A 27,450-nucleotide genomic window follows, 5' to 3' on the forward strand; every position below is an offset into this window, starting at 1 on the left:
CAATGGTGTCTGAGCAACTGGCTCATCACAATACGCCGGTCACTACTCTTGACGAACTGTGGTATCGTGTTGAAGCTGCAGGGGCAGCTGTACCTGTACACGCCATCCAAGCTCTGTTTCACTCAATGCCCAGGCATATCAAGGCTGTTATTACGGCCAGAGGTGGTTGTTCTGAGGATCTATGCACCCAAATTGCATGAAAATGTAATCACATGTCAGTTCTAGTATAATAGATTTGTCCAATGAATACCTGTTTATCATCTGCATTTCTTCTTGGTGTAGCAATTTTAATGGTTGGTAGTGTAGTTGTTATTGCAAAATGTGTATCTCAATGCTGTCAGTCACACAATTCATCTAATGGATGCTGAAAGTTTAGTGTTAGTGATGGATGGCACCTGGAGAGGTGTGGTATTGGGAAAATTTTTGATGTTTGTTGAATAGGTTGTGCACACATAATGACTACAATCTGACAGTGATGCTTTCTGTGGCTCATTTCAATGGCATATAAATTTCACATTCCATTACCTTCTCTGTACAAAGTTTCTGTGCTGTCAATGAACTCACATACATCATCTACAAATCCTACAGGATTGCAATAGGAGTTTTCTTATTATACGGACAGCTTAAAAAATTAGCTCTTTAAAAAATTAGCTCTTCTGTCTCTCTGTTCATGTTGGTCCTGCACACAGTTAAACAAATTTAAGACATTCCACAACATGACATGGTTTAAACCAACTCCATAAAAAATGATTTAACAGCAATACAAATCACAATTAATATGTAATATTTGCCATCCAAGTTTTCTGAAAAAAAACTACTTTTATGTAAACAAGTTAAGCTATATCAGAACCATTTAAACCAACTCCATAAAAAATGATTTAACAGCAATACAAATCACAATTAATATGTAATATTTGCCATCCAAGTTTTCTGAAAAAAAACTACTTTTATGTAAACAAGTTAAGCTATATCAGAACCATTATCCACAAAAATGGAAATACAACTTTTCTTACCCAACGAAGGGCTTGTAAAAGCAGCAGTTTGGTTTTAACACTTCCCAATGTCAAATGGTGTTTTATTTTTTTGAAGTCAAGTTCAAAATGTGTCATAATATTTGACAAAGGAATTTCTTTTCCTTGGGAAACTGAAGGTCTATGTACTTCTCCAAGTGCAGGTTCCAAATATGGATGATTTCTCTGAAATTGAAACAATCATTTAAACAATAGAAACTGCCGGTAGGAATAACCAACAAAGTATGAAAAAATAGATTGCTGCTTACCATTAAGAAGACATGTTAAATTGCAGACAGGTACAATTAAAAGTACATAAAGCTTTCAGCCACAGCCTTCATCAACAAAAGAGAAACACACACCATTCATACAAACAAGCAAGTACAGCTCATACACACATGACCGCCAACTCTGGCAGTTCAGCATTCTGACCCACACTGCCAGAGTTGGCAGTCATGTGCATGGGGGTGTACTTGCTTGTATGTATAAATGATGTGTGTTTCTCTGTAGCTGACAAAGGCTGTGATCGATAGCTTTAAGTTAGTGTCTTTTATTAAGCCTGTCTGCAACTTAATGTGTCTTCTTTATAGTAAGTAACCACCAACTTTTGCTACATTGTTGAACAAGCATTTAAGTATTAAAACCCACTACAGTATAGTAGTTGGAGACACAAATAATATTTAACTCACAATTTTCAAATCATTCTTGAAAAGTTCTGGATATATTTTTGTGCAGTTTGTTAGTGTCATTTCTAAGTCAACCTCTTGTCCAGTCACAGATTTTTCCAAAGCATCTGTTAGTTCAGCTGCCACACCTGAACACAACAACAAAAGTTAATCTATGAAGTCATAAAATAAAAACGATAAAATAGCACATATCTCAGAAATTAAATGGATGGATATCTGCACATGCCATATACTTGTATTTATGCACCATGATAGTAGGACAACAAAAACACATACACACACAAAATCACTAAGGGTTACTAATTTATTATCTGCTGACAGATAGCATTATGCAAATACTATATTTTTCTTTTCTTTTGTTGAAGTCAACTGCCAATGGGAATGAGATAATGAATGAACTACTAGCTTATTTGGTCAAGGATGGGAGAAGGAATGAGATAATGAATGAACTACTAGCTTATTTGGTCAAGGATGGGAGAATGAATACAGGGTGTTACAAAAAGGTATGGCCAAACTTTCAGGAAACATTCCTCACACACAAAGAAAGAAAATATGTTATGTGGACATGTGTCTGGAAACGCTAACTTTCCATGTTAGAGCTCATTTTATTACTTCTCTTCAAATCACATTAATCATGGAATGGAAACACACAACAACAGAACGTGCCAGCGTGACTTCAAACACTTTGTTACAGGAAATGTTCAAAATGTCCTCCATTAGCGAGGATACATGCATCCACCCTCCGTCGCATGGAATCCCTGACGCGCTGATGCAGCCCTGGAGAATACAATACGTATCACAGCCGCCCACAATACGAGCACGAAGAGTCTCTACATTTGGTACCAGGGTTGCGCAGACAAGAGCTTTCAAATGCCCCATAAATGAAAGTCAAGAGGGTTGAGGTCAGGAGAGTGTGGAGGCCATGGAATTGGTCCGCCTCTACCAATCCATCAATCACCAAATCTGTTGCTGAGAAGTGTACGAACACTTCGACTGAAATGTGCAGGAGCTCCATCGTGCATGAACCACATGTTGTGTTGTACTTGTAAAGGCACATGTTCTAGCAGCACAGGTAGAGTATCCCATATGAAATCATGATAACGTGCTCCATTGAGCGTAGGTGGAAGAACATGGGGCCCAATCAAGACATCGCCAACAATGCCTGCCCAAACATTCACAGAAAATCTGTGTTGATGACGTGATTGCACAATTGCGTATGGATTCTCGTCAGCCCACACATGTTGATTGTGAAAATTTACAATTTGATCACGTTGGAATGAAGCCTCATCCGTAAAGAGAACATTTGCACTGAAATGAGGATTGACACATTGTTGGATGAACCATTCACAGAAGTGTAACTGTGGAGGCCAATCAGCTGCTGATAGTGCCTGCACACGCTGTACATGGTATGGAAACAACTGGTTCTCCCATAGCATACAGTGACGTGGTCAACGTTACCTTGTACAGCAGCAACTTCTCTGATGCTGACATTAGGGTTATCGTCAACTGCACGAAGAATTGCCTCGTCCATTGCAGGTTTCCTCATCGTTCTAGGCCTTCCCCAGTCGCGAGTCATAGGCTGGAATGTTCCGTGCTCCCTAAGACGCCGATCAATTGCTTCAAACGTCTTCTTGGCGGGACACCTTCATTCTGGAAATCTGTCTCGATACAAACGTACCGTGCCACGGCTATTGCCCCATGCTAATCCATACATCAAATGGGCATCTGCCAACTCCGCATTTGTAAACATTGCACTGACTGCAAAACCACGTTTGTGATGAACACTAACCTGTTGATGCTACGTACTGATGTGCTTGATGCTAGTACTGTAGAGCAATGAGTCGCATGTCAACACAAGCACCAAAGTCAACATTACCTTCCTTCAATTGGGCCAACTGGCGGTGAATTAAGGAAGTACAGTACATACTGACGAAACTAAAATGAGCTCTAACATGGAAATTAAGCGTTTCCGGACACATGTCCACATAACATCTTTTCTTTATTTGTGTGTGAGGAATGTTTCCTGAAAGTTTGGCCGTACCTTTTTGTGACACCCTGTAATTCGAGCTACCATTGCAAAAACCAAGTTTTCCCTGAATGTAAACAAAGTGTCTTAATATTTTATCAACAACTGTGTGATGACAGATGCACTGAAATGTATAGATATTAAGTCACAGATTACAAACATATTTGGTGGTAAGTTTAGACATCATAGCCCTCCATGCTTCTCTGTCCTCTGCTTTCCTCTTCATTCTGTGGTAACCTCCTTGCAGTTTACTGACATCACACATCATCTGGTATATTCTTCTCCCCTTCCTTCTCTTCCCCAGGATAAAATTACATACTATCCACTTACCTTACTATTCTTCCTTCTCTCTCACTGATCCCATTTAACATTTATTTGGAGGAAATAGTGAAAAGTTGTTTGCATGGGAAAAGAGCCATCAGGTTAGATGAACAAAAACAGAATACATAAGATGCGCAGTGACGTGATTTTTGCACAAAATAAAGAGAGACTGATTGAAATGCTAAATGTCCTAAAAGAAGATTGTGTAGTGTACAGCATGAAAATAAACAAAAATAAAACGAAAGGCTTGGTTATAGGTTTAAAGAAAAGAAGAGTGAAGTATAAGTTAGGGCCAGAAAGCATACAACAGGAGGTACATTCAAGTATTAGGGAAGCTGCACTAGGGAAAACCTGTATTGAGAATGGGACATCGAAGCCAGAATGGAACTGGTGAGATAGGAATTTCAAAAGCAGAAAAAGCTCTTGGCTAGTGGTGTGAACGCAGAATTAAGGAAGTTACTAGTGAAATGCCTGATATGGAGTGTGGCCTTGTGTGGAACAGAAACATGGACATTGTGACAGCGGGATGAGAGGAGAATTGAAGCTTGTGGTTGGTTGGTTGGTTGATTTGGGGAGGGGACCAAACAGCGAGGTCATCGGTCCCATCGGATTTGGGAAGCATGTGGAAGGAAGTCGGCCATGTCCTTGCAAAAGGAGCCATCCTGGCACTTGTCTTAAGTGATTTAAGGAAATCATGGAAACCTAAATCAGGATAGTTGGACACAGGTTTGAACCATCATCTTCCCAAATGCAGGTCCAGTGTGCTAACCACTGCGCCACCTCAGTCTGTCTGAAGCTTGTGAAATGTGGATAGGGCACAGAATGGAGAAGATCAGCTGGACTGATAGTTAGGAATGAGGAGGTACTGAGAAGAATTGGGAAAGATTGGAGGAAGTTGATAACAAGGAGAAGTAGTACTGCGTGATTATTAGGCATAACTCACTGTACATATTTATTAGTATAGTCATAATGGCAAAGAACTGCAGTTACAACTGCTTTTCCCTACAGTTCTTTGTATTATGATACACTCATTCGACACTAGTGTCTTCTACATTTGCAACCAGAACAAATCGAGCAGTTAATAACCATTATAAACAAAATAATTTCATCAGCTTACTGGCTATGCTCCCAGAAAACACCTTTGTATCCCCATGCATAGACACTTATAACCCCATCAAATATATCAAAGGATGAATTGATACAATTATGCACATGTCTGGAGAGGTCACTAGGCGCAGTGACAGGTCATGTGAAAAAAGACCCACGGCAGATTTAACGGCTACCACGGACCACCACAGTCGCACATTTTTCAACCAGCTGATGCTTACAGCAGGGTTCTCCATTGGACCTATTGACAATGATCCTGTGCTACTTTATTTTCTCCTGAGTTGTGATTTGAACTTGACTGTTACCTACTGTCAACATTTAAGTATAAAGCAAGACTTGTCTGTCTGCATAATGCAGTATTGTCTTTGCTCACTGTCCAGCCATCTTTAATGCTTTCAGTGAACAAACTGACAGCATATGGGTGCACTGAGAGCATGATTCATATTTCAATGCTTCCCAGTCGATCCTACAGGTAGTGTTCTCCTGCACTACTGTATCTGTTCTTTGAACAAACTTAGAGATTACTGTACTGATCAAGAGGTATCCACTTGCAGCAGTTAACATTTGTGTATTTCCAAAAGAGTCAGAAACTATTAGTTTCTGTAATTTATTTGTACATGATTTGTGTTGTTGAAGAAGCAGACTTACAAGAGTGACAATGAGGAACTGCAAGCTCCCTATTCTGGAATAGGACTTGTCAGGCCATTTTCCCCAGTGTTCCAACCATGATGGACAAAACGTTTCTCAGACTTTATAAATGACAGCTTGAGCAGCAGCATGAGCCCATATAGAAACTGACAATCTGGCATGTCTACAATTGCTTCCAGCAATCCCAGCTTTCCAGAAATTTTAGAATTTCGGTTACGGGCAAGTGACATTAAGTGTCCTGACCCTCACTATTACCTTTCACAAAAACTCACCCCTTTATCTGACCCATCACTGTTGCTGATCACCACTAATCATTTGCTTTTAAGTGAACATTTTTCTATGAAAATTCAAGTGGTGGCCAATTTTTTAGAGTTCCTTCAACATCAGACAGTTACACATCACGGATTGCTGACCTGCAAGGCCTGACCAGGAAATGCAAGTTTACATATTCTTGTGGACAATCACAAGCAGAGACATTAATATGTGGAATTTTGGTTAGAATAGTACAGGACAGTGAAGTACATGCTGAAGCATGAAGACAGTCAGACCCTTTTTTAGCTTAAGTTCACATACTGTTGGGTTTTCACGATTCCAGCAGCTCAGGCTTCCATTTCTGCAGACTATGAGACATCAAAACCGCCACCTCAGTCAGCGAATGCAGTACGACCTAGACCGTCTGACGGTGAAACTGCAAAAATGTTATGCTGTCAAGGCAGCAGTGGAGTAGCTCTCACCCAACTGGACAGAAATCAGACCCAACGCAATAACATTTATTCCATCCAGTCTTGGCACAGTTTTCACAGACTGCTCAGTTGTTCTGATTATTTTTCTTTGCATGGTAGCTGTAGTTGTCTGTATTGTCTGTCAACAGTGTTTTTACTAGGGACATACAGCAGATGTTTGTTGGAGCCAGCTGTGCAGTCAGTGAGTGCACCAATGCATATAAATGACATCACAGAGTCAAGTGTAGCACCATGCCATCGTACACTGTCAGCAACAGTTCATGGTATTTCCATTTTATTCTTTTTTGTTACAGGGGCTCAGTCTTGATTGTTAATCTGCTTACATATCTCCGACTGGCATCCCCAAATTAAAATCCATTAGTAGCTAAGCTGTGGATTTATGCTCACCAAGGAATTCCGGTACTACACCAGGCAATTTGGAAATTAATTAATAAGTAAGTAACTACAATCCTTTCTTTGTTTGTAGTTCCAAGAACCACAATGAAAAATATTTTTCACCTAGATGTGTATACAACCTTTGAGTATCAAACACAACACATGGTCCAAGCAATTCAAAATATCGTTCCACATCCAGAAGTGGGTTATTTATGTCTCCAATATGCTTCCTTGTTTTCTCCACACCTGGTAATGACTTCAATTTTTTTTTGTCCACACAATATTAAAAGAGTGAGTAGTAACTTATAGCAGATGTTTTGTTTGGTCTTCTTTTGCTTTTGGGAACAAAACACAGCTGGGGTCATATGCGCCTAATTCCAAACTACAGAACACGAAGACAGAGTGGCATGTTGGGCCCAACTGACGTAATAGAAGACAGCTAAAAACAGGTACATGGAAAAAGGGCTAAAAAAGACACCATACAGAAACTGAGGTCCAAAGCTAAAAATTACATGGTTTTCACCATACTGTTTTGATGGATAAACAGTAAAATGCGGTCAACAGCCTGCACGTCATTTCCTAAAACGGCCGATAACTCAGATGGCAAACCCAAGCAGGAATATAACAGGTTAAGAAATGGGCATTACATCAGGAAGTGATGGACAGTTAAAACTTGGGCACAATGTGTACAAAGCAGTGGGGTAGCACCACTCATCAAATGATGATGCCTAAAAAAGCAGTGACCAATATGCAGCCTAGTTAAAATGACCCCCTCCCATCGGCAAGGCTGAGAGGTCGTCCAAGCTGATGGCAGAGGCTTCATAAGAAGGAGCTTATTCCCGTGTAGGGAGGACAATTGGTGATGCCAAAGGGACTGCATCTCCTGACAGACAGCAACACAGAGATCATCGGTAGAAATTTAGGAACTCACGGGCTGAGGTATGAGGACTGCAGCCTTGGCAGCAGCATCAGCAGCCTCGTTTCCTGGCAGACTGACATGACCAGGAATCCAAAGAAACATCACACTGGCTCCACCAAGTGTGGGCAAGTGACAGTTTCCCTGGACCCGCTGCACTAAGGGATGGGCGGTGTACAGCGGACATAGACTATGAAGGGATCTGAGTGAGTCCGAGTAGAGGACACAATTGAAAAGGCTGTGTCGCCAGATGTACTCCATGGCCTGATACAGGGTGAAGAGCTTGGCTGTAAATACTGAGTAGTGTGCTGGAAGCCAATATCAAAAGACACAGGTGCCAATGATGAAGGCACACCCAACCCCACGGTCAGTCCAAGAGCCATCAGTGTATAGAAAGGTACTATCGCAAAGGACATGTAGGACTAATCGTCTTGGGGTTGAAGCTCTTTTCTTCCATGTTTGCTTTAACAGCGCGTATGTTTTGGGATAGGGTCCGCCTTTAGCAAAACACAATTTTGTTTTTTAACCCAAACATGTTTCACTGCAGTTGCAGCATCTTCAGAGGGATTTTATTTCTCATATGTTCTTTGCTGTTTATATACATGTACCTATTAGTTTTTAAATCGTAATTACAGATATTTGGGAAAAAAACACATAAATTACGAATTCATAGCTTTTTACCACATGGTGTGGTTTTTCTGTTGTGTTGTGTTTCTACAGTGACTGTTTTGTTGCACAGTTTGTCATCTGCAACCACTTATACCTTAAAGTAGATAAACTGTTTAAGACCAAATTACGATTTGAAAACTTGTTATTTCTATGCCTGAAATTATTTAATTCTATTTGTGTGTCTATTTACATAATGTTGAACTTACATGTTTCTTTTAATCATCTTCATCACTATCAAACTCTATATATAGAGTTGCCACCGTCACTGTCACTTTTACTGTTTCACTGCTTTACCAGCTGTAAAAACAAACAAAACAAACATGGCTGGCAGGGAACAATTAAAGGTGTAAAAACAAGATGGCTGACAGTGGAACAGTTGAAGGTATTCCTGGCGATTTTGTGTGTGTGTGTGTGTGTGTGTGTGTGTGTGTGTGTGTGTGTGTGTGTGTTTTGTTTTGTTTTGTTTTATTTTATTTCTTTATTTATTTTGTGTGTGTGTGTGTGGGGGGGGGGGTGTCTCGGATGGTGGGGGAGGGTGGCAGAGAGCTCTATTGGTTGGTCTTGTCTGCCCTCAAGGAATTATTAGACAAGACCAACCAATACAGCTCTCACCCCCTCCCCCGTCCCCCCCCCCCCCACACACACACAAAAGAAAAAAGAAGAAAAAAATCCTAAAACGTACTGTAACATTCATTCACTCTCTCTCTCTCTCTCTCTCTCTCTCTCTCTCTCTCTCTCTCTATCTCTCTCTCTCTCTCCGATCACAAAAGTGTCCTCTTGTAGATGATTCTTGTATTATTGTAGACGAAGTAGAAAAATGGTGCTCACTTATTGAAGAGGGTACTCTGTTTTCCACATACAAGCAGAACGTTTTGTACTACATTGCAGGGTATGTTGCCCTCACAATTTCAAAACAAGTTACATGTAAAGACTGACTCTACATTCTTAGGCCACCCGTTGTTTGTAATGACGCAACATATGCACTTCTTAGTACTGCAGAAAAGAGCTCATTCACAAAATTTGTAAGCCCAGGTGAGCTTATTGAAACAAGTAATGCTGTATACTCTGTGGTGGAGCACTCAGAAAAATTGTTTCAAATGTTTGTATAGAGATCACTGGGTTCTTGCCTAACTGCAATATGGCGGCGCTAACAGACGACAGCACGCTGTGACAGCCGAAGTTCGCCATCCAGTTAGTATAGAGATCACTGTTCTGAATCTTTCAGAGTTGTCTGTGTATTTTGTGTGTGAGTGCGTGTGTGTGTGTGTGTGTGTGTGTGTGTGTGTGTGTGTGTGTGTGTGAAAGGTTTGTTTTGTTTTGTTTTATTTTTGTGTGTGTGTGTGTGTGTGTGTGTGTGTGTGTGTGAGCGTGTGTGTGTGGTGGGGGGTGGGCGTGGGGGGGGGGGGGGGGGCTCGGATGGTGGGGGAGAGGGGCAGAGAGCTCTATTGGTTGGTTGGTTGGTCTTGTCTGCCCTCAAGGAATTATTAGACAAGACTAACCAATACAGCTCTCTCTCTCTCTCTCTCTCTCTCTCTCTCTCTCTCTCTCTCACACACACACACACACAAACACAAACACATACACAAACAGCAAAGAACCCACTTTATCTTCAACAGATGAAAAATAAAAAGCCACTGAAGATGCTGCAACTGCAGTGAAACATGTTTGGGTTAAAAAACAAAACTGTGTTTTGCTAAAGGCAGACCCTATCCAAAAACATACGACATGTAGGACATTGAGGAACCAACTACAGTGGGCTACCAGGCAAGACACATGGGAGGACCAAGAGAGTTTCCTGTCGAGCATGAGCCCCACGAATTTTGTAGTTTCAATGAACATAAGGGCAACAGGCCAAAGATGTAAAGATGGTGGGAGAAACCAATTGCATCTCCAGAAATTCACACAGACAGTTTTATCAGAGGAAAAGCGAAAGCCATTGACAATACTCCAGGAGTAAAGACAATCAAGACATCGCTGAAGATGCCGTTCGGTGAGACAGGTTCGTGGAGAACTGCAATAGATGTTAAAATTGTCAACAAAAAGGAAGCCGGAGATGCCTGGTGGGAGAGAGCCCATTATAGGGTCGATGGTAATAGCAAAGAGGACGACGCTCAGGACGGAACCATGAGGCACACCGTTTTTCTGCATAAAGTTGTCTGACAAGGCAGAACCTACAAGCACCTTGAAAACTCGGCTCTCTTAAAAATGCCTGAAGGAAACGGGGCAGGCGGTCATGGAAGCCCCATGTGTAAAGAGTACAGAGGATACCAGTTCTCCAGCGGGTGTCATAGGACTTCTCCAAATCTAAAAACACGGCCACAGTCTGGGGTTTCCGCTGAAAACCATTCATGACATGGGTGGATGAAGTAATGAGATGGTCAACTGCAAAATGCCATGCTCGACATCCACACTGTCCATTTGTCAGTAAATTGCGAGACTCGAGCCACCATACCAGCTGTGCATGACTCATACATTCCATCACCTTGCAAACACAGCTCATAGATTATAGATGGGGGTGGTGACTAGAAGTGGGTGGTGACTAGAAGGAACGTTTTTGTCCTTACCGGGCTTAGGTATGGGTAGGACAGTGACTTCATGCCAGCTTCCAGGAAATGTGCCCACTGCTCAGATGCGGTTGTACGTGTTAAGCAGAAAGTGCTGCAACATCTGAATGTGAATGGCGTCTGGTCCTGGGGCAGAGAATCAGGATGAACTGAGAGCATGCTCATAGTAAAGAAGGCATTGTAGTAGTCATGATTCAGAGAAGAGAAGGATATCGCCCAAGCCTCCTCCACTCGTTTTTGACGGAGGAAAGCAGCGTGATGGAAAGAGCTCGAAACTTCCACAAAATGGCAGCCCAAGGTGTTGGAGATAGCAATAGGGTCCACAATGACATCGTCTGGTACTGTCATGCCAGAAATTGGGGAATGGATTTTGGTTCGAGATTGCGGTCAGAGGTTGGCCCACACAACAGAGGATGGGGTGGAACTGTTGAAAGAACTAATGAATGAAATCATTAGTTCTTTTGCTATGCATCTTTTGCTATGCCAAAGAATGCAACGACACTTTGCATGCATCTGTTAATAATGAATAAAGTTTGCTATCGTAGGATGGCGGTTAAAAATGCAGAGAGCACATCTCTGTGCACAAATTGTGTCACGCCATGCCTCAGGATGGAGAAAGGCAGGGTAACGAGGAAGTGCGAGGAATGGAACGTGCTGCATCAGTAAGGATAACATGTGTGAGGTATTGGTTCAAATGGCTCTGAGCACTATGGCACTTAACATCTGAGGTTTCAGTCCCCTAGAACTTAGAACTACTTAAACCTAACTAACGTAACGACATCACACACATCCATGCCCGAGGCAGGATTCGAACCTGCGACCGTAGCAGTCGCACAGTTCCAGACTGAAGCGCCTAGAACCGCTCGACCACCACGGCCGGCTGTGTGAGGTATTCCACCTGGTCATAACAACTGGGAAAATTTTGTTCCTCAAAGGTCGCCAGGGAGGAGTAAAGTTACCAATAAGCCTTAGTAAGCTGCCAATTGGGTGTGCACGTGGATGGGGTAGGTGTCAGTAAACAGACAGCAGACGGAAAATGGTCACTTGAGTTGTTGTTGCTGTGGTCTTCAGTCCTGAGACTGGTTTGATGCAGCTCTCCATGCTACTCTATCCTGTGCACGTTTCTCCATCTCCCAGTACGTACTGCAGCCTACATCCTTCTGAATCTGCTTAGTGTATTCAGCTCTTGGTCTCCCTCAACAATTTTTACCCTCCACGATGCCCTCTAATAGTACATGGGTGATTTCTTGATGCCTCAGAACATGTCCTACCAACCGATCCCTTCTTCTAGTCAAGTTGAGCCACAAACTCTTCTTCTCCCCAATTCTATTCAATACCTCCTCATTAGTTATGTGATCTACCCATCTAATCTTCAGCATTCTTCTGTAGCATCACATTTCGAAAGCTTCTATTCTCTTCTTGTCCAAACTACTTATCATCCATGTTTCACTTCCATACATGGCTACACTCCATACAAATACTTTCAGAAACGACTTCCTGACACTTAAATCTATACTCAATGTTAATAAATTTCTCTTCTTCAGAAGCGCTTTCCTTGCCATTGCCAGTCTACATTTTACATCCTCTCTACTTCAACCATCATCCGTTATTTTGCTCCCCAAATAGCAAAACTCATTTACTACTATAAGTGTCTCATTTCCTAATCTAATTCCCTCAGCATCACCCAAGTTAACTCGACTACATTCCATTATCCTCGTTTTGCTTTTGTTGATGTTAATCTTATATCCTCCTTTCAAGACACTGTCCACAGTGTCAGAAATAACAGACCACTCAAGACGATGGGCAAGCTGGGCAGTGCAGAAGGACAGGTCCAAATGGGAATAGGTGGGCAAGGGGTCAGAAAGGAAAGTGGTTGCTTCAGTGTTAATGCAGAAAAGGTTAAGTTGGTTAAGAAGATCAGCCAAGAGGGCACCTCTCTGACACGACCTGGCAGAACCCCAAAGGGAATGATGCTCATTAAAGTCACCGAGTAGCAAAAACTGGGAGGTAGAGGCCCAATATGCTGAAGAAAGTCTGCCCTGGTGACATCGAATGACGGAGGAACATAAATGGTACAGAGGGGAAAAAGTCAGGTGGGAGAGGAATGGGCAAACTGCAACAGCTTGAAGATGGGTATTCAGGAAGATGAGTTGACTATGAATGTCATCCCTTATGAGCACCATTATGCCACCATCAGATGGAATGCCGACCTCAGGAAAAAGGTCAGAACAAATTGATAAGAAATGTGAAAGCTCAAAGCAGTCATGAGCGCGCAATTTTGTTTCCTGAAGGTAGAGTACAAGGGGACACTGTGATGCTAAAAGCAGCTATATATCCTCTTTGTGGGACCAAACGCCGTGAATGTTTCATTGGAGGAGAGTCATGATGAGGAAGAGATGTAGGGGTGTCACCTCGGTGGCTGCCGGCCGAGAGACAGCCGGTGAAGAGACGTTACTACAGGGCACATAAGGAGAATGATCCTGCTCCATGGGGTCCACAGAAACATTGACTTGCTTATGTGGTCAATCTGTGGTGTCCAACGCAGAAAAATGGTTGATGGTGTGCACAGGCGACACAGAGGCCGGCTAGGCTGTGGCTAAGCCATGTCTCCGCAATATCCTATCTTTCAGGAGTGCTACTTCTGGAAGGTTCGCAGGAGAGCTTCTGTAAAGTTTGGAAGGTAGGAGGCGAAGTACTGGCAGAAGTAAAGCTGTGAGGATGGGGCGTGAGTCGTGCTTGGGTAGCTCAGTTGGTAGAGCACTTGCCCGCGAAAGGCATAGGTCCCGAGTTTGAGTCTCAGTCCGGCACACAGTTATAATCTGCCAGGAAGTTTCATATCAGCGCACACTCTGCTGCAGAGTGAAAATCTCATTCTGGATCTGACCAGTTGTTTGTTGTTAGACAAATAATGGAAAAATTTTATAAATATTATATAGATCTCTACCTCCTGTTCATTGACTTTAAACAAGATTTTGTTAGTATTAATAGACCAGCACTGTATAAAGGGTTGAAAGAATTGGGCATCTGTGATAAACTGAGAAGGTTAATCAAGCTAACAATGAAGGATACAATAGCAAAAGTAAAAGTGAATAACAGGCAGTTTGACTTCGAGGATGGAGCGAAACAAGGTGATGGCCTCTCTGCAGTCCTATTTAACTTAGAACTGCGTAGTATCATACAAAAAGTAGATAAGAGAGGAAAAATAATGAAGAAGTCTAGCCAGATATGCACATATGCAGATGATATTGCCATCATGGCAAGGGATGTAACGTAGCTTAAAGAAATATATGGACAAATGGAAGCAGAAGGAACAAGAATTGGACTTGCTGTAAATGAAAGCAAGACAAAATATATGGTTATGTCCAATTCTGAAGGTAGACGAATGCCACAGTACCTGAAGATCTCTGATAAATGCTTCAAAGCTGTTATATGCTTCCATTATTTCAGTGTCCTTCCAACGAATGATAATAGTATGAGAAAATGTATTAAAGAAAGGATACAAGCAGGAAACAAAGCCTATTATGCAAACCTAAAGATACTCAAGAACACTCTAATTACAAGAACAACTAAATTTAGAGTATACTATTCTCTTGTGTGACCTGTTGCCACATATGGATCAGAAACGTGGACTGTGACAGAAGCAGACAGTAACAGCCTAAGGGCATTTGAAAGGAAAATCTTACAAAAAATCTATGGGCCTATGAGAGAGGCAGAAGGTTGGAGAGTAAGATACAACCATGAAATACAGGAGCTTATATGAGGGAAAGACACAGTGAAATTTATCAAATTTCAAAGAATTTGTTGGTTAGGACATGTGGAGAGGATGACAGAAGACAGGATGCCCAAACGAATAATGAATGCCAGACTGTGTTCCACCAGAAGGAAGGACAGACCAAGAGCTAGATGGATGGACAATGTGCTGGCTGACCTTGCCAAGATGGGGGTCCGTGGATGGAAGAAAAAAGCTGAGAACAGAGAGATACAGAGGGAGATTGTTGAGGAGGCCAAGGCCCACCAAGGGCTGTAGTGCCGAAGAAGAAGAAGAGTCTCCCATTACTTCAATAGGCATCTCATCAGCCATACTTATGGGTACACACCTGACACAGATTTGCTAGTCCGTACGAACTGGCTAGCCACAGACCCTTCCTTTGGCAGCCTCCACAGAACTTTGTTGTTTCTTTTTATGATGTCACACCCTTCAACTTTTCAAAGGTGTCCTATAATTGAGCCAATATGACAGTGTTGAGTGGCGATTCCAGAGGTTCTGGGCCGATGTCTCATGTACTGGCCACTGGTTGACAAACATATTGCATACATGATTCAACCCTGCCAAGTTTGTCAGGTGCATCCACCAGCACAGCCAAAAGCCTGCCAATGTGGAGTATGCCTAACCAACTGTGCTATTGGGTGCACATGGATTTTGCGGGTCTAGTCCATGGGACCATGTGGTTGTTTTTAATAGATGCATACCCTCATTTCCCTTACATGCTCAAAATGCAACAGACCACTACAAAGAATACCAGTAACAGACTGACCACCATTTTTTCTATTGAAGGAGCCCCACAGGCTCTTGTCACCAATAACAAGCCACAGCTTGCATCCACTGACTTTCACTGGTTTTGCACCTGGAATGAAATTGAACACATTATCACAGCTCCCTTTTACCCTCCCTCTAATGGCATGCCCTAACATTTTGTATGAATGTTTAAAAAGCAGACAGAACAACTATTAACATCCATGTCTTCTGCTTTCCCTTTTATCTTCTTACTGGACAACACCGACCCACAATCAAAGCCTGGCAGAATTTGCAGACACACCCTCAATGTTCCTTGTTAAATCTGTTGCAGCCCCCATCAGGAGGAGGAGGAGGAGGAGGAACAGCAGCAGCCACACGTTTTAAGACATGCATCCCTGTCTGGGCACACATGTTAGGACATATTTCTGATTGGATATGTGGCTCCATCACTGCCCAGGAAGGCCACCAGCTGGTCCTGGTGACCACATCTCAGAGCATCCTCAACAGGCTGTGTGGGGCAAACGCCAACTCTGGGTCTGCCATACAGGCAGGGGCAGCCCACCTTACCCACCCAAAGTGCCAACAACAGCAGTCGTAGGGTCCAGTTCCAGGACAACACCCCAAGCAGTTCGTGCACACATTCCCTTCTATAGCCAACATCCATCACCCCCATGGATCTGGACCCTGACAATACACAGGAGACCCCTGTCTGTGCTAGGTCTCACATGGCAGGACCAGCAGCAAGCTGTGAGTCTGAACCACCATCGTCTGCTCTGTCCATCAGCATAGAAAGTCACACCCCAGCATTTCTTTGCATCAGGCTCCGCCACACCCATCTCATCCTCCTTGACACTACCCACAACAGTTCTGGCTCTATGGACCAATTCACGAAGGGAAGGATCTTGTAATCATGCTGGACGTATTGACAGATTACTCAGTATAATTATGCATACATCCAGAGAGATCATTAGGCATGGTGCAAAAGTATTGAAAGATATAGTCACTGGTACCAGGTTATGGGGCAAAAAACCAGTGGCATATTTGTGGGCTGCCATGTTCTTCCCCAGTCATGCTTGTCACAACCAACAAATGTTTACAGCAAGCTCTCCAGTATAGTTATTGACAATGACCCTGCCCTACATGATTTTTCTCCTGGACTGATCTGGACTTTTGCTGGTACATACCACCAAAGTGTAGCTGTAAAATTGACTTACCTGTCTGCCTAATGCAGAATTGTCTTCATTCACCATTCAACTGCGAGTAGCATTTTCAGTGAATAATGAACAGTATATGAGTGCATCAAGCTCACAGTTTGTATTTCACCACTTCCCAGTCAAATGTACAAACAACTTTTTCCAGCACTAACATTCGAGTTTTTTAACAAACTTTCAGAGTACTGTATTGGCCAACAGATATTCACCTCCAGAAGTTTCCATTTTGTGTATTTCCAGAAGAGTCAGGACCTATTACTTTCTGTGCTTTATTTGTTAAATAAGCTGTGCTTAATGAAACTTGTTGAGGAAGCAGACTTACAACAATATCATCTGAATTGAAACAAAAGTCGATGACATAATGTGTGTTCACTTGGAAATGATGATGATGATGATGATGATTTGACCTTACAGTAACTAATGTGATACAGAATGGTCACTTCCAACAGCATGATCGTTTACATATAGGGAAGCTAGAGTGATGGTTTCCATAAGTACAAACAACAATATGGTGAGCTATATTATTCCTGTTATGGTTATTTATGTATAGTTATGTCTACTTCATTTCTAAATTATTCAGCTACCCAGAAACGATCATTTGTGATCAAAACTGGTAGCAAAATAAAGTGATTCATGTTAGCAGCTCTTGGTGTTTTCAACATTATCTCCTATCCACATTGTCTGCAGCCTGCATGTCTCAGTACAGTAATGTCTATGAGGAAGACATTGTTTTCTCTTTGTCAAAATGAAAGAAGGAAGATTAGGACTTAACGTCCCATCAATAATCAGATTGTAAGATGCAGTAGAGTGTCATAATTGACAAACATGGAGAAAGAAATATGCTGTGTCCTCTAAAAAGAACCATCATGGCATTCACATCAATTGGTGTAGGAAAACCATGGAAATTGAAATCTAAATCTAAATGATCAGACAAGTATTTTATTTTGCTTTGTTGATAGATTCATATTTTATTGTACGGTTGGGTTTGTATGTTGGTATATGGTTACACATGGTCTGTAAAAAGGCAGCATACAGCCTACAATCCTCGGAAGAACATCATGATATGTAATTAATGACACACTGTCTTGTCTCGAAATCCACTTCTGGCTTCACACCAACAGGAAGCTATGCACTGCAAATGAGATACACAGTTATACTCTTATTAAAAGTAATTTGTGATTGACTTCTGAGCGAGTCAAATGGTAGGGATCAGCCACCATCCAACAGGAGTTCTTTCTCAAGTAGCACATGCTCTCTGTGTTGCCTGTTTTGTAGGTGTGTGCAGCGCTTTGTGAAGCATGGCTCACTGCAATCCAATGACACCAACCCTTGCCACTACAACACATCAATCACAAAGTGATGTTAATCAGAGAATAGCAGAGAAGAACAGAACTTTTATTCACATTAATCAACTGAATTATAGTCCGCGAGGCTACAGTATACCAGCAGCAGTAGGATGACTGAGGACAAGTAGCATTCGCAGTCCAGCAAGATGGAAGCCATGGACGATAGGAGGTGGCGTCTGGCCAGACGGCGGTCCCGGACGGACAAAAATGCGTCCAGCGAGATGGCGGTCTTGGGCGGACGGAAATGCGTCCGGCGAGATGGCGGTCCTGGGCGGACGGAAATGCGTCCGGCGAGACGGCAGTCCTGGGCAGACGGATATGCGTCCAGCGAGACGGCAGTCCTGGGCAGACGGATATGCATCCAGTGAGACAGCAGTCCTGGGCAGACGGATATGCGTCCAGCGAGACGGCAGTCCTGGGCAGACGGATACGCATCCAGCGAGACGGCAGTCCTGGGCAGACGGATATGCGTCCAGCGAGACGGCAGTCCTGGGCAGACGGATATGCGTCCAGCGAGACGGCAGTCCTGGGCAGACGGATATGCATCCAGTGAGACAGCAGTCCTGGGCAGACGGATATGCGTCCAGCGAGACGGCAGTCCTGGGCAGACGGATACGCATCCAGCGAGACGGCAGTCCTGGGCAGACGGATATGCGTCCAGCGAGACGGCAGTCCTGGGCAGACGGATATGCGTCCAGCGAGACGGCAGTCCTGGGCAGACGGATATGCGTCCAGCGAGACGGCAGTCCTGGGCAGACAGATATGCATCCAGCGAGACAGCAGTCCTGGGCAGACGGATATGCGTCCAGCGAGACGGCAGTCCTGGGCAGACGGACATGCGTCCAGCGAGTGGACGAACAGATATGCATTCAGCATAATGGCAGCCCTGGAGAGCTGAAGATGATGATCAGCAAGGTGAGAGTCGTGGATGATCACCAGTGATACCCTGAGAGGCGAGAGTCCTGGACAGTTATAGATGATGACCATTGTGGTGACAGCCCTGGACAGTCAGCAGCAAGCTGTAGAAATGGCTGAAGCCTAGTTAGGCACCTCAGAGGAAGTATGATGACTGATTCTTGACCAGTTCAGCCTTATACATGGTGAGAGCACACTAAGCACACTGCAGTGGAGCAGCTAAGTGGTGCCGTAAATACCCACTAGACAGAAGAATACAGGCATGCATGCAGTGAGCACATGATCTCAGCAATGGGAACAGATGGACTTGATTGCAGTGCTGTGTATGGCAACATGCATGTGGCAGGCACCTCCCACTGTCATGGTGACAGTGGGACGATCAGTCGAAAATGATCCCTGCTATTTATATTGTTTGTATATGAACCCCAGAGCACTGCTGCCTACAGATTGTAGACTTGCGGTCCCTGCCTGTATTGTTGGTTGTAGCACAAGTGACTGCCTGGGGCTACAGTACGCCTCCTCCCTTAAGAAGAAATGGCATAGCCAGCTTTGAGGCCACTCAGCACCTGAAGGGAGGAGGCACAGGCTCAACGTAGTGGACCACAGTGACAGGGTGTCTGCAGCCAATGGTAGACAGGACTCGACCATCAATGGCTGCTGGAAATGTGATTGTGGTGATGGAGTGACTGTGGCTGATGGAAGACAAAGCTCTATTATCAACGGCCGGCGGAGACATGATCGAGACATTGGCATCTCTGTGGATGACAGGAGACAGACAGAACCACTGACAGCTGCCAGAGAAGCAATGGTGGCAGCAGGGCATCTGTGGCTAATGGGAGACATGCTCTATCAATGACGGTCCCCCAAGACACAAAGGAACTGGCCAGACTGGGAGCAAAGGAGGCTGGACCTGAGCAGGAGACTGCGTTGGTGGCAGGAGGAGGCCAGACATGCAGGAAAGGGAGTCACGGCAGTGTCAAAGGGAGCCCTGCAGACGGCGAAGGTGGCTGGTCTAGTTGCAGAGGTGCCTAGCCTGGCAGCAAAGCTGGTGGCTGGGACAGTGTCAGTGTTGAATGGGCCAACTACATGAGGGCTGACGTGGCTGACCCAGTAACGGGTCAGACGTCGGCAGGGGGCCAGCGGCGGCAGCAGTGCATGGTGACAGAAGTGCTCAGCAACAGGAGCACCAGTGGCAGTCAGAAAAATGTCAAAACACATGAGCGATGTTGGTGGCAGCAGAGGACAGAGCATCTTTGCAGATGCCTGAACTGATACCAAGAGTGAAAATGGATGCATGTCACTCTGTTGTAGCACTGCACACATCTACTCCTGGTGTGTCTTCATCTGTTGCTTTTGGAGGCACAGCATCTCCTTCCAGCATTGTAAAGATGCTCAGTCCATGACAAAAACAATGGAATATTTTGGGAAAAGAAAAAGAAAAGGAAGAAAGGTCTCCATCACCACTTTTGTGTTTGTAACTGGAGCGAGCAATGCACTGTAAGTGAGGTGTACAGTTAGCAGAGAGCAATTGAGTTTTTATTTACATAAATGAACTGAATTATAATAATACAGGTGCGGTTCGTGAGCCCACGGTCAATCAAGAACAGTAGAACACTAGGGGATGAGCAGCAGTCAAGAGGCAGATCACTGGATGATTGGAGATGGTGTCCAGCGAGGCAGTAGCCCTGGATGGTCACACACATGTCCAGCATGACAGTCATCCTGGACAGTTGGAGATGCATCTACAGAGATGTCAGCCCTGGACAGTTGGAGATGCGTCCATGGAGATGGCATTTGTGGACACAATCAGAAATGCATACAATCAGATGGCAGTCTTGCAAGGTCGGAGGTGTGTACAGCGAGACAGCAGTCCTCGACCATCAGAGATTTGTCCAGTTACAGGGAATTCCTGGATAGTCGGAGAGCCATCCAGTAAGACGGCATCCCAGGACAGCCAAAGATGATGCCCAGTGAGGCAGAAACCCAGGACAATTGGTGGTGATGTCCAGAGAGGTGGAAGACTGGGATGATTGCCTGAGATGATTGGCAGTGATGTCTAGCAAGGTGAGAGCCCTGGACGGGCAGTGGTAAGTTGGAGGATGGGTCGGAGGTGAAGTTCAGCAAGTTTACATGGAGGAGACAATCGATGATGGCCTGACAATTTGGACACAGTGGTGTTTGCTCCTCAACCAGCTCAGCCACATACACAGCGAGTGCACACTGCAGTGGAGTGGTCAGATGGTGCCCTTCATACGTGCCTGACATAAGAATACAGCCATGCGTACAGCGGGCAGAGGATCACATGGATGGGAAGAGGCACCCGCGATCACAACACTGCCAGCAGCGCAGCTGGTGCCAACTGATGCTGTGCCGATAGCGAGACGTTTTGTCAAAAACAAACTGGGCTATTTATATTATCAGGCTCTTTGTATATGATGTCCCATGGTAGTGTGCCTGCAGATTTTAGATGTGGCTACCCGTGGTCCATGCCTGTATGGATGGTTGTAGCACTGGCAACTGCCTGGGGCTACAGTGTCCACACAAATTCAGAGCAGTTTTCTGTATAAAACAGTCACCTACTCCGCAAGTCAAAGGTGCTTTATCAAGCGGACATGAGGGTACTGAACATATTCACTGACAGTCAACTTATGAGCTGTGGAATATTTTCTACTTTCAATGAAATTTGGAAATTTGTGGTAAGGTCTTATGGGACCAAACTGCTGAGGTCATCCATCCCTAAGTTTATGCACTATTTAACCTAACTTAAACAAACTTACACTAAGGACAACACACACACCCATGCCTGAGGGAGGACTCAAACCTCTGACAGGTGGAGCCACGCGGACCGCGACAAGCCGCCTCAGACCACGCGGCTATCCCACGTGGCTACTTTCAATGAAAAAAGGCATTATTCCCATCACTATCTATCCCAAAGAAGGTCTAGGAAAAAGTCTCAAAAACAGAAGATTGATGGTACACATGTTGTTAACTATGACAACATTACGTGAGCTCAACAGGAGTGAAAAACACACTGAGAACTATCATAAAAACAATTCAGTGAAATATGGCTTTCCTGCTGAGAAACAACACAAGCAACAGATCATCCTGAATAAATTTTCACCATGTATGAAATGCAAAACAATTTTTCTGATCTACATGCAAAGAAAAAAATTAGGTGTAATTTCCAGGAGGCTGCTCACCCTGCAATGTTCACAGAGTTGGAAAGGCTTTCTGTATATTTAACCTACATGTCAATGAGGTCATTAGCAACAGAGCACATGCTCAATAGGCTATGGATGAGGTAGGAAATTCAGTGCTTCCTTTTCAAAGAACTGGATTCGTATTAGCGGATTTACAACAATCACAGAAACCTAAATCAGTATGGCCAGATGACATTTGACTCTCACTGCTTCTAAATGAGAGAGAACAAAATATTCACTTACCAAGAAACAGACAACATTTGTGAATGGATTCAGGTCTTCCTTGCAGATACACAGGAGGCTGTACTATATCCCTCCCTTAAAACTGGTTAATGAAACTTTGTAAGTATGCTTTCATGGGATAGTTGACATCTATCTTCAAGCATCTGTAAGTTGATGTTTTTCAGCATTTCCATAACAGTCTCCTTTGAGACAAACTAACCTGGGACTATTTTTGCTGCCCTTATTTGTGCATGTTCAGTAACCCTTGCTAGTCCTATTTGGTAATTATGCTACACACTTGAGCAGTATTCTAGTTTTGATCACACAAGTGTCTTCTAAAATATTGCTTTGTAGAGTGACTGCATTTCCCCAGTATCCTACCAGGCATGATTCATATCACTTCAGGCACGGGGGTTACCTTCACAGTCTCGGATGTTACTGAATTTAGCATATGTTAAAATTCAGGATTAAGAGAGAGAGAGAGAGAGAGAGAGAGAGAGAGAGAGAGGACTCCAAAGATGACATTATGAACATCATTTTGAAAATGCAAATTTTGGAAAAATTGTTCTCTCTCTAACAGTTCTAGATATTTTGTTAGAGTTTTTTTATTTAAAAGATAATTGCTTTGTTATTACAATAGTATCTTCTGTTTGGACATATCTGTCAAAGTTTTTTTACTGTCGCCTTTTGAATTTTTTTTTTTTTCCTCCTTTCAGAAGTTAGATTTTTTTCTGTTGGTTAGTACCATGTAGTACTACATTCTCTGTAACGCAGAGCTTCCACTTTTAAGTTGGACAGGTTTTATTTTAAAAAATCATTTTTTTTTAACTTTCAAGGGTAATGTATGTCTTCACTGAAGTTGTTTCTTACAATTTTTTTTGTTACAATGTTTATTTCTATTGTCGTTGTTCCAGTTATTTCTTATCAGTTTCACTGTTGCAGATATTTCTTACACTTTGTTGTAGTTTCTAGTCAGTTTCTTGTCATTGCGGGTTTCTGTATTGTAGTTGTTCAGTGTTAATCTTTTTTACTGAAGAGGCTTCTAAGAAATCTGAGACCATCCAGTGAGTTCTGCATTTTCGTGAGGAATTTGACAGTTGACACAGTTGCAGTGTGTTTTGTGAAAAGGACTGTTTGAAATGTCTTCTGACTGGGGTCACAGGAGAGTGAAGTATGCCGATTATTTGCATATCCATAAAAGAGCGATGTATAAGACAAACAAAAAAAGAACAGATTTTGTTCAGGTTGGGAATAAGTGTTCTCATTTGAAGACACTGTTTCAAAGTGAAGATGTTTCCAGTGATAACTTTTGCGTTCTAAATGTTTTGACAGAATAACAACAATGGTAGTATCTGAACAACATGAAGCCTCCCATGGTGCAGATGATGCAGATTTTGCATCAACAGAGGAACAATTAAATAGCCTGAATCAGTCAAATACAGTGGTAGACGCTGGTCCTGTTAAGAAACTGGTCAGTGAACTTGAGTCATAAACTCTATGCATCAAGAAATTGGGGAAAAATTACTAAAGCTATGGATGAATACACTACAGCAAAAGTTCAAAGTAGAAATTCCATCTTCAGAGGAAAATGAACCAAAGCATTCTTGCACCTCTTGCCAGGAATTTTTCACAAATATCAATTCAGCTGTTGAATATTGCACGTCCTACAGTAAAAAGGTGCAAGGTTTAACTATTATTCCAGAGACATTTTCAAAGAAAACAATTCTGAACCACATTCCATCGGCACCAAAGTACATGGTAGACAAATCAAGAAATGTGAGGTCTGTAAAAGTGGTCTTTGGAAGACCAGATCCCTATTATGGTCATCCTGTAGAAGCAGCTCAAGTTCAAATAGTGCAGTCATTTTATATGGAAGATAAAAGGGACTGTTCTCGCCAGAGTATCAACAAGAAAGACACTATAACTGTAACAGTTAAAGGTCAAAAAGTTGTGAAAGGTACATGACGCAGTATTAAAGAAACTTTTGCAATTTATAAGAGCAACTATACAACTTCACATATTGGAAGATCAAAATTTTATCCACTACAACCTAAGTGGGTAGTTTCACACCCACTTAGAGATGTTGTAACGCCGGAAATGCATATCCTCCTATTTCCATTTTTTGTACTATAATTTTTTTTCCTTGTTTTGTTACCTCAAGATATGACATTTCTGTCTCTTTATATATTGTAATTGTTTTACTGTTTATATATATATATATATTTATGTTGGTTTGTTTTGTGAATATTATTTGTATTTATACGCTGGGTCTTGCCTAGGGAAAACTATGCTATCGAACGAATACAGCGATAGGTCGTGTGGAGAACCAAAGTGTTGAGGATATTTGGTAGTGTTAACTCTGTCGCGTGGAGAGCGGGCAGAGGGAGAGTCTGGCTGGGGTGGTGCAGTGGAGCAGGTGTGTTGTGTGAAGCTCCTGCGAGTTGCCACGCTTTCGGGGTTTGGCAGAATGTAATTGCGCTCGACTTGCGATGATAGTTTCTAACATGGTGTCGCGGACGGGAAGCATTAGCTGGCGCACATCAAGAGTCCATTTCGTCTGGTGACCGTGTCGAGAAGAAGGCGCGCCAACATCCAGCTTCAGCAACAGCGACGGCCAACAATGAGTGACTGTCGTCATCTCCTCGATCGACGGCTTCAAACCTTCAATCAACCAACAAGGAAGACTGGAAGCGCGTAAAGTTTTAGAACTGTATGGCAGACCTCAGCTTTTAAAATTGTTGCATCACAAAATTACAGCAACTTAGCATGAACCTTTGTTGCTCATTGTCCCAACTGCATTACCAAGCAGGGTCCCTTCCTTTTCTGAAATGAACCCGGGTGTCGTTGAAATTCAGACACCAGCATCATTCCATTTCACTACTTTAATTTCAAAGTTCAGTTAAAGTATTCATAGCTGGCTAGAATACTTAGATTACACAAGCACAAATTAAGAGTGCGAGTTTTATTACCATATTTTAGCTTACCTGTGACTGCAGCTCAGCTTGGTACGCACTAAATTTTACTATTGTTAATTGTTCAGAATCATTTAATTCAAGTTCAAAGTTAAACCTCTTATTTCTAAATTGCGTAGATTCAAGTAGCTTTTGAAATGATTGTTGAGGTAGCCCAAGACTAACCGTATTTTACTGAATTTCGATGTGCTTCAGAAAGAAAGCTCACTATTAACTTCAGTCACTAAATTAACTTTCGATTTTCCGGTTCTATTAATTCTTTTGCTAAATTAAGTCAGAGTGTAGCGAAATTTATTACTTCTGACAAACTTTCAGTTTTCACACTATACGTGTCAACCTTCAGTTGTCACGCTTCTAGTGCTAATTATATGTGTAATAACGTTTCTTTTTCAGTTCCTATAGTAATTGTCCTTAGGACTGGCGACCGTAATTTCCCCCAAATCTCAAATATCTAATTACCGCTAGTTAATTGTTAACGTAACTGCCGCACATGTACTTTCTTTATTAACTTTACCCCTTTTCAAAATTAATTTCCACCAGTTTCATTTGCATTTTTCCTTTCATTTAGATGTAGTCCTTTCCTCCCTCTTTACTGACAAATTAACTTCGGTGACGATTGCTTTTCCCAAATTTCCATTAGGTACACGCGGTTTAATTTTTCACTGTCATTAAGGTCGATAAGTGAGGGGGATGTTACACGTGGCAACCTGGTGACAGGACAATCTTCAGATTTGAGGTTAGTCTGGACACGAATTTTGTATGGTGCAAATCTCGTAACAAAGTATTGGTTACGAACAGGTCGTTACGTCAGCGAGATTAAGTAGTGGGAGGAACTTTGAGATTTGGCATTTATATTGAAAATTATTAAAATGAGTGAAGGCAACAATTGCCAAAATTTGGTAGACTTGGATACGGAACAATCTGTCGAACAGTGGGAAACGCGCACCGCGGTACCCATTGTTCAGGGGCAGGCGGCTAGCATGAAAGACGCGACCCCCGAAACGCAACAAAGAGCAGAAATGAAATTCCAAACTTTAGAAAATGTTTCGGAATCGGAAGTGAAAATCAAATCTGAATCCCTTGATGACGAATACGGGGGACAATTAAATAGGAAGCCGCTACGGAAGTAAAACCGGTAGTTTCCGGGAATGTAACTGATTTATTGAATGTTTTGATTAACGAAATCAAGAGTCAATCGGCAGAAATTATATCTCTGTCTGCCAAGCAAGAAGCTCAGGCTGCCAAGCAAGAAGCTCAGGCTGCCAAGCAAGAAGCTCAGGCTGAAAAAATTGAACGAAAGCTAGACAATCAGAACAAAGCTATTAATGTTATTAACAACAATGTTGGAGTTGTTAACACAAAAGTTGATAAAATCAAAGAAGATATTGTTGTGATTAATACCGAAATCGGTAATCTTAAACAGGAAATGATAGGCGTTCAGGCGGAAATTGCGAGCATAAATACTCGTTTTTATTCCGAAATTAGCCGAATCGAGAAAAGTGTAGGAGAAGCAGTTGCTCCGATCATCGAGAATAAGGCGACGGAACAAATTCAATTAGTGAAAAAAGAGGATCAAAAGAAGGTGGAAACTTTAGAGGCTTTAGTATCCGAAGTAGATACCAAAGTGACGAAGCAGGCTAATACCTGCGAAGAGAAAAAAAAAGGGAAGTAGAAACGGAACTAAGAGATTATAGGGGCCTGTATGGGATAAGTGTTTATGGAGAGCGCGTGCAGGATTTCCCGCTTCTCGTCCCGCAGGAAGATAGTGTTTGTGAAATGATAGAAAGTTCTGGCCCTAACCGGCAGACTTTACCAGAAACAGTTGATGTTAATAGGGAGCACGAGCAAGATTCGTCGTGTTTCGTCCCGCAGGAGTTAGATGTTGAAGTAGTAACGGAAAGTTCTGGCCCTAACCGGCAGACCTTACCAAAAGTTGTAGTGGTAGAAGTAGCCGACCCATCCGACGCAAACCTCCAGTTTAAACATTGCGAGAGTATTAAGGA

At 42.8% G+C, this 27,450-nt stretch overlaps 1 protein-coding gene across 1 annotated transcript in view; it reads right to left on the minus strand.

The window, feature by feature from the left end:
- Positions 1–27,450, minus strand: part of LOC126183298 (lisH domain-containing protein ARMC9-like) — a 242,578-nt gene that overhangs the window by 153,033 nt on the left and 62,095 nt on the right. The window contains exons 7-8 of the mRNA XM_049925137.1: positions 1,700–1,824; positions 1,014–1,196 (exon numbers count right to left, since the gene is read on the minus strand). Of these exons, the coding sequence (XP_049781094.1) occupies positions 1,014–1,196; positions 1,700–1,824 (308 nt within the window). The remainder of the gene's footprint in view (positions 1–1,013; positions 1,197–1,699; positions 1,825–27,450) is intronic.

The sequence above is a fragment of the Schistocerca cancellata genome, chromosome 4, assembly GCF_023864275.1.
Source record: "Schistocerca cancellata isolate TAMUIC-IGC-003103 chromosome 4, iqSchCanc2.1, whole genome shotgun sequence".
In the NCBI taxonomy this organism is placed as follows: Eukaryota; Metazoa; Arthropoda; class Insecta; order Orthoptera; family Acrididae; genus Schistocerca; species Schistocerca cancellata.